Raw genomic sequence first — 11,088 nt, 5'->3', positions numbered from 1 at the left:
TGTGGGCTAGACTTCATAGGACTAGAATTCTGTCTTCCCTTTTAGCCTACTTAACTGCAAATTGATGGCTTAAACAGGTAATAATGGAGAGAAAATGCCCTAGATTGTTCCTATTTAAATTGTCTTGAAGGAGTAAGCTTTTAATATTTGAGACATGTTGATTTTTTTCAGGGCTTGACTTAAATGCTCAACTACATTTAGACATACAATCTTTTGAAAACGGGGTACATGTTGTACTCTTATAAGACACCCATTTGTTTTTGTTCCAAGCCCCTGTCAGTAAGGAGGCTGGTAGAAGGTGCAGGACATTTCCTGTCAGACGGTAAGGGTACTTGAGGGTGGGGTCTGTGTCTTTCCTGTTGACTCCTGACTTTCCAGAGCCTAGTACAGCACCTGAGACATCTGAGGTACCTAATAAGTAATTATTGATCAGGAGAAGCAAACAGGTTGATGCAGAAGGTGATTGGGAATGAATAAATTTCTATGCAGTCACATTGAGAATATTAGTGTAGATTTTTATAGCAATTTGTGGTGCATGAATTGCTGAATATTTGGCCTCTCATACAGATGTGCGAGATGCCAGTGAACACACCAGAAAATCCCTGGAAGGTGAGTCCCGAAGAGGAACGAGAACGCAAAGACTTGAGGAATACCCATCTTGTGTTCAGCATTGACCCCCAAGGTTGTGAAGATGTGGATGACACACTCTCAGTGAGAACCTTGAATAACGGCAACCTGGAGCTTGGGGTCCACATTGCGGATGTGACACACTTTGTGGCTCTAAATTCTTACATTGACACTGAAGCTAGAACAAGGTAATGCTGTTCGAATCAGCACCGCGGTTGTGTGTCCGTGACTGTGTGTTTTGTATCTGTGCGTTCAAAACAAAGATCTCATGTTTGTGCAGTTCGGAGATGCCTTGCAGACAAAAACGTTGAGGGCCGCTACCCTTTTTCCTGTACAAAAATAATCAATTTACCTTTCCTTTTTAACATAACCTTTCCACACGTTGTTCTTGCCAAATTGAAATGGGTTAAATTTTCATGTAGTAATATACTATTTTACATAATACTGGATCATTACCCTTCAATTTTTCTCATGCAAATAAGATTCTTGTCACTTTTTCTGTCTTCCTTGTATCGGTGGAAGAACAATCAGCCCAAAGCAGTATCACTTAGAAAAAACGGGACCATGGGAATAGTTTTATTACCCAGTCTGCTGCACTTTATGGAACAGCAACAGCCTTGGGGAATTTGTACCGAGACGCTGGCCATTTGCCTCAGCGCAGCCCACGCAGTCAGCGGTTCTGCTTCGCGCTGTTGAAGGTCATGTTGCCCGCGTGTGTGTCATTCGCAGGGCCACCACTTACTATCTAGCAGATCGCCGCTACGACATGCTGCCCTCCGTCCTCAGCGCTGATTTGTGTTCCCTCCTGGGAGGCGTTGATAGGTGAGTTTATAGTTTTTGTCTTCCAAGTTTGCCCTGGCCCTTCTGTGGTTTCTCATGCCCCTGCTTCTGGCCTCTTTCTTCTTTCTGGTAGGCTCCTACCACCTCACCCCGCGCCCCACTCTGCGTCTCCCCTCCACCCCCCCACCCCCCTGCACCCTTATTTTGAGGCAGTTTTATTTCTCTAGCCTTCCCTTCCTCTCTGTTCTCTCTGCTGGCTGTAAGGCTGCTTCCCCCGCTCTTGCTGGCTTTTTAAAGTCAGCTCAAGTCTGAGAACAGATGCTTTATGAGTCTACATTCCCTGGTTGAAGGTATTTTGCGTGAGGATCATGAACTTGAGTTTTTTGTTTATTTGTTGTAGTTAAAGTTTATGTTTATTTTTGACTAGGTAGTAAAAATCATATAGTCCAAAATTTATACTTTCCAAAAGATATTTAATGAAAGACTCCTTCCTATCATTTTCCCTTAGTTGCCGATTTCTTGTGTGTTTTTCTAGATATAACACACACACACACAAATGTAGATATGTGATCTTTCTTTTTTACTCAAATGGTGGCTATATATATAGATACACACACACACACACACACACACACACACACATACACACATACTGTTTAGCACCTTCCTTTTTTTTTTAAAACAGTGTATCCTGGAAATCGTTCCATATTAATACCAATTGCTTATCTATGGAAACTTGGATAGTTTCTAATTATTTCTATTACCAAAAAAACTATTGAATTGCTTTGAACATGTCATTTCACATTTTTAAAAAGTACAGTATATCTGAAGGAGAAATTTTTCAAAGTGGAATTTCTGTGTCAAGGGTATGTGCAGTGGCCGGGTACGGTGGCTCACGCCTGTAATCCTAGCACTTTGGGAGGCCAAGGCAGGGGGATCACTTGAAGTCAGGATTTCGAGACCAGCCTGAGCAACATAGCTAGACCCTGTCTATACAAAATTTTTAAAAAAAAATTAGCCAAGTGTGGTGACACACACCTGTAGTCCCAGCTATGTGGGAGGCTGAGGTAGGAGGATCACTTGCACTGGGGGGAGTTTTAAGGTTGCAGTGAGCTATGATGATGCCACTGCCCTCATGCCCAGGCAACAGAGCAAGACCCTGTCTCCAAAAACAAAAGAAAAAAAGGGTATGTGCATTTGTGTTTAGATCATTATAAGCCAAATTCCCTCCTTAAAGGTTGTGCCAATTATATTCCCACCATCAAGTGTGAGAGTGTTTGTTTCCCCATAGCCTTGCCAACACAATATGTTGTATTTTTTCATCTTTGCCAATTTGATAAATGAAAAATGGTGTTTAAGAGTAGTTTTAATTTGCATTTCTCCTACTATGAGTAAAGTTAAAACATTTTTTGTATCTTCAACAATCACTTAAACATCCTTTTCTGTGAACTACATTATGTTCTTTGCCTGTTTTTCTTTTGGGTTCATGATTTATTACTACTGATTTGTTTGTAAGACCTCTTTGCATATTAGGAAAATTAGCCCTTTGTTTTTTATGTGTTGCAAATGTATATTTTTTAAATGAAATGATCTGGTGGCAAAGCGATTCTTTAGTAAATGAACTTTAACCTATCATCAAGAGTGTTATCAGGCCAGGCGTGGTGGCTCACACCTGTAATCCTAGCATTCTGGGAGGCCGAGGTGGGCGGACTGTTTGAGCTCAGGAGTTTGAGACCAGCCCTAGCAAGAGTGAGACCCCATCTCTACTAAAAAAAATAGAAATTAGCTGGACAACTAAAAATATATAGAAAAAATTAGCCGGGCATGGTGGCGCATGCCTATAGTCCCAGCTACTTGGGAGGCTGAGGCAGGAGGATCGCTTGAGCCCAGGAGTTTGAGGTTGCTGTGAGCTAGGCTGACGCCACGGCACTCTAGCCCGGGCAACAGAGTGAGACTCTGTCTCAAAAAAAAAAAAAATATTGATATCATAGTTCAGAATCACCTGTAGGATTTGAAAGGCTTTGTTCTGGTTTACTAAGGAGCTAAACATACTTGACTCTATCAGGGCTGTGCTATTCTAATCAAAATAGAGAACTATAAGGTAGGGTTTGTAGTAGTCACATGTGAAGTCATTTCAAATTTGTTCAGAGCTCAGTAGAACCTCATCTAACTTTGTTTTAATTTAAAATATTTTTTGATTTAGTGGTAGAGTGGTTGGATTGAGAAATTGGACCAGAAACCTATAGCAATGTCATTTGTTTCAAGTTACATTTAGAGTCAAGTTCTGCTTATTTCAAAAATAGAATTGCATCATGATGTTGTCAGTGTTATTGGTGTTTGTAGGTATGCTGTAAGTGTCATGTGGGAATTGGATAAAACCTCTTACGAAATTAAGAAAGTTTGGTATGGCAGAACCATTATTCGATCAGCATACAAACTGTTCTATGAAGCGGCCCAGGAACTACTGGATGGAAACTTCAGCGTTGTTGACGATATTCCAGAATTCAAAGACTTGGATGAAAAGAGCAGACAAGACAAGCTGGAGGAGTTAGTGTGGGCAATTGGAAAGCTGACTGACATAGCTCGCCACGTCCGAGCTAAGCGAGACTGTTGTGGTGCTTTGGAACTGGAAGGGGTAGAGGTTCGCGTACAGCTGGATGAAAAGAAGAACATTCATGACCTCATCCCCAAGCAGCCCCTGGAAGTCCATGAGACGGTGGCTGAATGCATGATCCTGGCCAACCACTGGGTAGCCAAGAAGATCTGGGAGAGCTTCCCTCATCAGGCCTTGTTGCGCCAACACCCTCCTCCACACCAGGAGTTCTTTTCCGAACTCCGGGAATGTGCCAAAGCAAAAGGCTTCTTCATAGATACACGGTATTGTTCTTTTGAGGGGGTAGGGGAGTGGAAAGATGGAAGGGAGTGCTGTACATTTATCTATCTTACAGTTCTTAAAATGTAACAGCCAGATCTTTCACCAAAAATAGAAAATTTTTTGGCTGTCTTCATTTTTAGAGAGATATTTTTCTCTCTTTGTTGTTAGGTATAGAGACTTAAAACAAGTTTATTTAGGCATAGTTTTGACCCACTGCAATTTGTAACATAGAAGTAAGGAACCCATTACCCTTGATTTAATTTCATCTATCCCTTAGGCAAATACCAAGAAGTAATCCTATTCAGTACTTCCTGAAATGCAGCATATGTCTGTGACAGTATCATAAGACACTACACCAATGGCAAATTTATACCACCCTCCATAGAATGAGACATTTTTACTCCCCATCTCTGGGATAAAATATTTCTCCCATTAAAAATGATGTATAAAGAGGATTTTTTAAATATCTCATTGTCAAGTAACAGGTACTAATTAAAATATCATTTATTTATGAAAATGGATTTTTTTTTTTTTTTTTTTTGCTTCTGCCTTCAGGCAATAGTACCTTTTGCTTGTGTGTCTGGTGGTCATTGGTTGAGCTGTCTGCATGCCAGGCATACGTGCCAAGGGCTCTCGGCCGTGCTCTTGATTAATCCTTACAATGCTGAGGTGATGGCAGTATCATTCATATTTTACAGATGGCGCATTAAGTCTGGAGAGATTAAGTAACTTGCCTATAATTTAACAGTCAGGGCAGAGCTAGGATTTGAATCCAAGTCCGTCAGACTTGAAAGCTCACACTAGGGACCACCTATCACATTGCTTCTCTGTTCATCATCGTCCTCCACCTCTCCTTCCCCCTTTGTCTTAGCCAGCCACAATATACAACTGAATTATGTGTTGTATTATTAGTTTTATTTTTAATATACCTCTATGTTTCTTGGGGTTTTAAAAATTATTTTGAGAATAAATAAATAGAATGCTTCTTCCCAGCTCTTTAGAAAAAGAAAAAATAATTTAGGTTTCTTTTATTTGTGCTCCTCAGGTTTAGGTTTGTTTTGTATTTTTAACTCCTCTGGCTCAATAATTCTTGTTATTAAAAAAAAAAAGAAAAAGTCCAGTCTTTGACCTGTATAGGATGTTTAAGGTTAATTTAAAAATTCAATTCAACAAGTATTTGACCACCTAATATGCACAAGCACTAACTTAACCTAGTATGAATCAGAATATTACTTTTTACTACTTTTTACTACTTTTTACTACTTAAGAAATTTATTGAACAAGCATGGTGGCTCACACCTGTAATCTTAGCACTCTGGGAGGCCGAGGCGGGAGGATTGCTTGAGATCAGGAGTTCGAGACCAGCCTCTGTTAAGAATGAGGCCCTGTTTCTACTAAAAATAGAAAGAAATTAGCTGACCAACTAGAAATAGGAAAAAAAAAATTAGCTGGGTGTGGCGGCACACACCCGTAGTCCCAGCTACTTGGGAGGCTGAGGCAGGAGGATCGCTTGAGCCCAGGATTTTGAGGTTGCTGTGAGCTAGGCTGACACCCTGGCACTCTAGCCCAGCAACAGAGCGAGACTCTGTCTCAAAAAAAAAAAGAAAAGAAAAGAAATTTATTTAAATTCTGACACACTTTCTTTGTCTAAACTTTAAAGCAAACTAGATTTCTGTAGTTGAAAAGAGATGCTTCTGAAATATGTCCAAAATAAATTTATTCACACATGAAGGTATTCAGATGGATGATCATGTGAAGGGTTCCTCTCAGAGTATTGACTTGTAAATTACTGTTTGGGACTAATTGAAGGTTTTCCTGTTCTTTGTCAGGTCCAATAAAACCCTGGCTGATTCTCTGGATAATGCGAATGACCCCAATGATCCTATTGTAAACAGGCTGCTGCGCTCTATGGCGACGCAGGCTATGTCTAACGCACTGTATTTCTCCACTGGATCCTGCGCCGAGGAAGAGTTCCATCATTATGGTGAATGATAAAATTTTCCTACGTGTGGCTATAACTCAGCAAGTTGTTTAAAAAGAATTTTTTTTGTTGTTTATTTTGATCTTCTGTTTTCTTTTTGAAGGTCTTGCTTTAGATAAATATACCCACTTTACTTCTCCAATAAGAAGATATTCAGATATTGTAGTGCACCGATTGTTAATGGCAGCCATTTCAAAAGATAAAAAAATGGAAATTAAGGAAAATTTGTTGAGTAACAAAGATCTTGAGGAATTATGCAGACATATCAACAACAGAAACCGAGTAAGAAGGAATTTTAAAATTCTTATTCATCATCTCTGCTAAGAGAATATCAGCTTTATTGTGTAGTAGAGTGAAGTGTCCTATATTCTAAGAAATTAAATTATAGAATATTCTAACCAGTGCTTCCAATACATTTACAGATGTTCTAAGGTAACATGTGGATTTGGGAGATTTGACAATAGATTAGATGTTTTTCCCAAAAGGTGGAACTGTAAAGGTTCAAGCAACACATAAAGATATGAAGACAGAAAGATCATCTATCATCTTACTACCCAGAGATAACCGTTATTGACAATTCTAGACAATGCTAACATTTTTATTTATAAAAATATCATTCCTGCTGTTTGAAATCTGCTTTTTTCACTTAACACGTCTGTTATTGATAGCACACCATGTCAATAAAAATAGTTACACTGTTATTTTAATATAGATTTTTTTTTTTTTTTTTTTTGAGACAGAGTCTCACTCTTTTTGCCTGGGCTAGAGTGAGTGCCGTGGCATCAGCCTAGCTCACAGCAACCTCAAACTCCTGGGCTCAAGTGATCCTTCTGCCTCAGCCTCCCGAGTAGCTGGGACTACAGGCATGCGCCACCATGCCCGGCTAGTTTTTTCTATATAGTTTTAGTTGTCCGATTAATTTCTTTCTATTTTTAGTAGAGACGGGGTCTCACTCTTGCTCAGGCTGGTCTCGAACTCCTGAGCTCAAACAATCCACCCGCCTCGGCCTCCCAGAGTGCTAGGATTACAGGCGTTGAGCCACCGCGCCCGGCCTGTTATTTTAGACGCTGCTTTATATTCTACTTCATATTATTACTAGTTGCTACAAGATGGCACAGCATAGAACTAGACTGTTGAGTGATACAGAAAATTAGAAACTATTTAATATAATTTTCCGTATCAAATAGTCTGGTTTTCTGGTGTGCAATATTGTAGCCATTAGCCATGTTGGCTATGTAAATTTAAATTAAAATTAGAAGTAGAAATTCAGTTCCTAAGTTACACTAGCCACATTTCACATTCTCACTAGCCACTCGTGGTTAGTGCCTACCTATCGGGCAACAGAGATACAGACATTTCCATCATTGCAGAAAGTTCTGTTGGGCAGAGCTGCTCTAAGCAATGCAGTTTACAACCACCTTGTATATATACTTTCAAAGACTTCTCAGATTATTGCCTGCATAAATAAATTGCTAGAAATGGAATTTCTGAGCCAAAAGGTATTCACAAATAAAACTTTGATACATATTACCAAACTGTCCTCCTTAACAGTAGTGCCAATCTACACTTCCAATAGGATTTCGGTAGGACAGGCTTGAAAGGAAAGAAAGGTAAGACATGTGTGTGATACTTTTCCTATATCCAAAATGGACATATCCCAAATTTGGCAACCTCTATTTTGATGAACTGTAAACAAGTTTCATTTTATAAAAGCATTCATCTTCTAAGACATTTTTGAGGGGATAATACTGGGTAGCTAAGTTCCCACAAAAATTGATTTAATTCATAATGTAGAACAGTTTTTATGTTAATAGTTTTATAGACTCTAACCATTTTATCACGCTTGTCACAAGTGGCTTTAAAACAATGAATCTTACCTTTTTAAAGACATTGTTTCTGTGGGAATATGAACTTCATGTTTCTTCTGGAAATGTCAGGGAAGTGTGTTATAATGCTTTGGGGTTGCACTTCCTCCAGGCAGCACAGCATTCTCAGAAGCAGTCTACTGAGCTCTTCCAGTGCATGTACTTTAAAGACAAAGACCCTGAAACTGATGAGCGTTGCATATCTGATGGAGTTATTTATTCAGTCAGAACGAATGGTGTACTTGTATTTATACCAAGGTATGTTCCATCTAACACAATGGTAAGAAATCATAATGAAACTCAAAGTGTAGAATACAGACATTTGATTATTTAAGCAACTATTTATAAAGTTAGCACAGGTACATAACGTATAATTCAGTATATAAGTAAGAAGTAGGAGATTGGAGTACATAAATATGTACATCTCTATTAATCTTAGGATTTTACTTTCTTATCTAGCAAAATATTTTGTTTCCATCTGCTAAGGTGAAATAAATATTTGGAGGTAAACCACAGGAAAAGTGATTTTGTTTTTAATCTATTAGCCATAGGAAAAGTGATTTTGTTTTTAATCTAGAAGAAAAACTAGCATTTTAGATAAGTATACATGGTCTGCATACTAAGAACACATTACCTCTGTGGATTTCTATTCCGGCAATGATTCAGGTTTGGGATTAAAGGTGCTGCTTATCTAAAAAATAAAGATGGTTTAGTAATCTCATGTGGCCCAGACAGCCATTGTGAATGGAAACCAGGATCCCTTCAACGATTTCAAAACAAAATTACCTCTACAACAACAGGAGGGGAATCTGTTACGTTCCATTTGTTTGACCACGTAACAGTAAGTCTGTATTTATATTAAGTATTGTTTTCAACATAAAGAACAAAGAATATGATTTAGTAATATGTATCTTCTCCTCTATGGCAGGTAAGAATATTTGTACAGGCCTCACGCTGCCATTCTGATACAATCAGACTTGAAATAGTAAGTAACAAACCATACATGATACCAAATACAGAACTTTTTCATCAGAATTCTCTCTTGCTCAAGAACGAATTAGTGAAAGAAGTAACTAGATCTGTGGAAGAAGCTCAGCTTGCCCAAGAAGTCAAAGTAAACCTCATTCAGGAAGAGTATCAAGAATATTGTCAAACAAAGGGAAGAAGCCTATACACACTTCTAGAGGAGATAAGGGACCTAGCTCTCCTGGATGTTTCAAACAATTGTGGAATATGAAATACTCTTACTTCATTAAAAGAGCTTTTTCTTACGTGAATGTTTTACCATGTTTTCAGACTTCAATTTTGTGTGACACTCAGTGCTCTAGCCCATCAGGACTGGGTAGCTGTGTCATCTGTATAAAATGTTCTCATTCATTAAAGTTGCATTAAATGTGTGATTAGGTCATTACAGAAAATGATTTTTCAGTTATAAGTAGACGGTGAATGGTGGCTCTGCAAGGCAGGCTGCTAGCCTCTTTCTAAAAAACCCAGAATTTTTGGTTATCCGGTCTCAAATCAGCTCTTTCAAAATAAATTTTATTTTTCCAGTAAATGCTACATGGGGCCATTTGGGTCATAGGCCCCTCTGACATTTGTCAGGTAAGTTTTCAGTCACTTTCAGGTAAGACTTAGTCCTGTCCCCACACCCACTTTAAAGCTCCTGTTTCATATCTGACTCAAGCTTTCCCTGCTGTCCCCAGCAGCAGCTGGGAATAGGGCAAAGGGAGCATGATGGGATGCGCAGGGACTTCAGAGGAAGTCCTTCTCACACTCCTGTTTTGTTGAGAACTCCTCAGATGATGAGGTGCATTGGCCTCTCCCTTGTTGGAAACTTGTTACTTTGCCAGCAAACTCATCACCGACAAATTAAATCTTTCGGTCACTTCTGTCTAATCCAGTTCGTGAGGGAGACTAGAACCCCGAACAGGCCCTCCTAAGAAAGCGGTTTCTCTAGGCCTTTGTTGCACCTTGAAATTGGGCTCCATCTTCCAGCGGATTCCCTATTGGCAGCAATAAGCTACAATCCTCTGGAAGCACATGCCTCTTGGCCCATCGTGATGGCAGTTCCCAGCAAGCCCAGAGCCCCCGTTCCCCATGTTCTTGTGCTCAACTTCTCGGCTTTTCGAACCATCTTTGTCACTCCCTATCCCCACCTGAAGTCAGAAAGCCTAAAGGGAACAAGATGCCTGTCCCGGCTTTGTGGATGGAAGCCACTCTATACCATCACTCCCCCCCCTTTCCCCAAGGGAAGAGGAGAGCCTTTCCTTACAAACACTAGTCTTACAAAAGTTAACCTTCCCAGCCTCCTCCTTTGTAAAAACTAGTTTAGCCTTTCCCCTCCCTGCATAGTAATCTGCCAAGAACCAGACCTTCTTTAAACTTGGTTGTCAACGTGACACTTCTCAACTGTAACTAACCCCTCCACCAGGCAGAAGAACTCCAATCAGGTCCTCTCACCATCTGGTCCTAACACTTCTAGCCTTATAGGCACAATTTCCAAGTCTTCCTTATTCCCTAAATCTTTATATCATTCTTGTACATGTTCTTCTCAGTACTTTTCCCCATGATACTTTGCAAGTTTCTCTCCAACTAGTTAGTAAGGTACCAAGGAGCATTCTTTGAACTTCCCTAGCACCCATGAGGGCCAGATAATACATCAGCCTTTTATGTAAACTTTTAAGTATTAAAGTGACTTCTCAAAATACACAAACCTTAAACATTTGCCAAAAGTGTAAACTGCAGAACTAAATAGCAATGAGCTTTCATAAAGCCTCCAGAGACAATCTGTAAGACAATTTTTTAAAAATGGATTAACATTCAATATATATTTACATATCACCCAACTTAGTGAAAACAAGGCATTCAATGGCACACTAGCAACAGAAGCTGTTTATTAACTACTAATCATTTATAAAGTCATATCTATATAAAAATGAACACTATAGAGAATAAATAGA

The 11,088-nt window shown here is 39.3% G+C and overlaps 2 protein-coding genes across 2 annotated transcripts in view; one reads left to right on the top strand and one right to left on the bottom strand.

Moving 5' to 3' along the window:
• Nucleotides 1-9,473, top strand: part of DIS3L (DIS3 like exosome 3'-5' exoribonuclease) — a 47,900-nt gene extending 38,427 nt beyond the window's left edge. The window contains exons 10-17 of the mRNA XM_012644817.1: nt 568-815; nt 1,357-1,449; nt 3,751-4,284; nt 6,112-6,266; nt 6,367-6,545; nt 8,241-8,386; nt 8,795-8,969; nt 9,057-9,473. Coding sequence (XP_012500271.1) covers nt 568-815; nt 1,357-1,449; nt 3,751-4,284; nt 6,112-6,266; nt 6,367-6,545; nt 8,241-8,386; nt 8,795-8,969; nt 9,057-9,365 — 1,839 coding nt within the window. The 3' untranslated portion in view covers nt 9,366-9,473. The remainder of the gene's footprint in view (nt 1-567; nt 816-1,356; nt 1,450-3,750; nt 4,285-6,111; nt 6,267-6,366; nt 6,546-8,240; nt 8,387-8,794; nt 8,970-9,056) is intronic.
• Nucleotides 9,474-9,796: 323 nt separating this feature from the next.
• The window catches only part of TIPIN (TIMELESS interacting protein), a 14,327-nt gene continuing 13,035 nt past the window's right edge, over nt 9,797-11,088 (bottom strand). The window contains 1 exon segment of the mRNA XM_012644816.1: nt 9,797-9,837. Within this exon segment, the coding sequence (XP_012500270.1) occupies nt 9,797-9,837 (41 nt within the window).

Source organism: Propithecus coquereli, unplaced genomic scaffold, assembly GCF_000956105.1.
Source record: "Propithecus coquereli isolate 6110/MARCELLA unplaced genomic scaffold, Pcoq_1.0 Scaffold221, whole genome shotgun sequence".
Taxonomy (NCBI): domain Eukaryota; kingdom Metazoa; phylum Chordata; class Mammalia; order Primates; family Indriidae; genus Propithecus; species Propithecus coquereli.
The sequence above is the reverse complement of the archived record's forward strand: the minus strand, read 5'-3'. Positions and strand labels throughout refer to the sequence as shown.